This window comes from Geospiza fortis, unplaced genomic scaffold (assembly GCF_000277835.1).
Source record: "Geospiza fortis unplaced genomic scaffold, GeoFor_1.0 scaffold118, whole genome shotgun sequence".
NCBI lineage: Eukaryota > Metazoa > Chordata > Aves > Passeriformes > Thraupidae > Geospiza > Geospiza fortis.
In genome coordinates this window covers 1,566,785-1,568,355 of record NW_005054380.1, presented here as the reverse complement: position 1 = coordinate 1,568,355, position 1,571 = coordinate 1,566,785, and the positions used below count along the sequence as shown (strand labels likewise).

At 58.2% G+C, this 1,571-nt stretch overlaps 1 protein-coding gene across 1 annotated transcript in view; it reads right to left on the bottom strand.

The window, feature by feature from the left end:
• AMOTL2 (angiomotin like 2) overlaps positions 1-1,571 on the bottom strand; it is a 6,872-nt gene that overhangs the window by 2,971 nt on the left and 2,330 nt on the right. The window contains 3 exon segments of the mRNA XM_031060310.1: positions 7-107; positions 823-915; positions 1,058-1,227. Of these exon segments, the coding sequence (XP_030916170.1) occupies positions 7-107; positions 823-915; positions 1,058-1,227 (364 nt within the window).

Below are 1,571 nucleotides of genomic sequence, written 5' to 3'. Positions count from 1 at the left end.
CAGCGCCTGCTCCAGCAGCTCTGCCCGCCGCCGCTGGTCCTCGTTGGCGCTGCGCAGCAGGGACACCTCCCGCTCCAGCTTCTCCTTCTCCTGCTGGTGCTCGTAGCCTGAAAGGGAACCCCACAAATCTCAGATATTCGGCTTCTCTAAAGCTGTGAAGCCCCGTGGGGATTCTTTGCTTCCCAGCATTTGCAAGGGTGTTGTAGCCTGCAAGGGAACCCCACAAATCTCAGACATTCCACCTCCCTAAGGCTGGTCCATGAAGCACAGTGGGGATTCTTTGCTTCCCAACATCTGGCAATGCCACCCCTTCCTCCAGATCTTCTATCAAATGGTGGTCAGGGGCATTCCAGCCACTTGGGCAGATGGCCAGAAGCCTCCACGTGCCACATTCCAGCTTAAATTTTAGCTCAGGAAGGGTGAAACCTGCCTGGTGTGAATCCAGCCACCTTAGGGAAGGGCATGAAATTCTTCCTACTGACACCAACATCCTGTCTCTCTGCTAAAATTTAAGTATATTTTCCCTTAAAAAAGCCCAGGCGAAGTGCAGGAGGGAGGAGGGAGAGAACGGCCGGGCTGGCGTGGGGCGGGAGTGCGGGCTTGGTGCTGGAAGAGCCGGAGCTGCGGCAGGAATGTGGGGAATGCGGGTCACGCCGCCGGCCGGCCGCCGGGATTAATGGCTCGAGTCCAGCGCCAAGAACTGCTCCATCCTCCCTGGGGAAGGGCGAGAGCTGCCGCCCGACACCCGCCTCCTCCTCCAGCCGAGCCCTGCTCGCAGATGCCCGGGGAGCCGGGCAGGGATGGGTGTCCCCCGGGACTTACTCTGTGCCAGGAGTTTGGCCACGCTGCCCTGGTTGCTCTCCTGGTTTTCCTGGTTCTTGCTAGCCAGCTGCTTGTTCGCCGATTCCAACCGCTCTGGTCCAAAACAAAGAAAAAACCCAATTAAGATTTAAATACAAGATTTTGGCTGGAGGAAGGGGGAAAAGCCTGGTTTCCCATGGAAACAGCTGGGGGACACAGAGCACCCAGGGGGAGGGGGACACAGAGGGTCCCTCACCTTTCAGGTCTCGGTTGAAATCCTGCAGCCGTCGCATCTCACAATCTCTCTTGTTCCTCATGGCTTTCTCCAAGGCTTCTCGCTTGGAAGACGCCTTGACGAGGTTTTCGTAATCCTCCGAGATGCGCTGGATCTCGCTCTCCAGCTGGGGTGGAGGAAGGGACAAGCCAGGGTTAGATATTCATGGAATGAGGAAAGGCAGATGCCAGCCAAAGCCCAACCTGAGCTGCCAGAGGAGCTCAGTGCACCCCAAGCGCACTGTTTTGGGGGGGGAAACGGATTTTTTGGTATTTTCTCTTATGGAATAGTTTCTCCACAGAATTTTGGCTCTGCCACAGCCCAGCCACGGGGAACAGCCACCCCTCGTAGATGGCCACACAAAGGGCTTTCTGTGGCGGCTGGGATGGGGGGACAGGCGGAGGGACAGGGTCACTGGAGAATGGGCTCCTTCTCCCCAACCCCGGCTGCCGTGCTGCAGCTGCTCCGAGGGGGACAAGCCGCCAGAGGGGGGGGG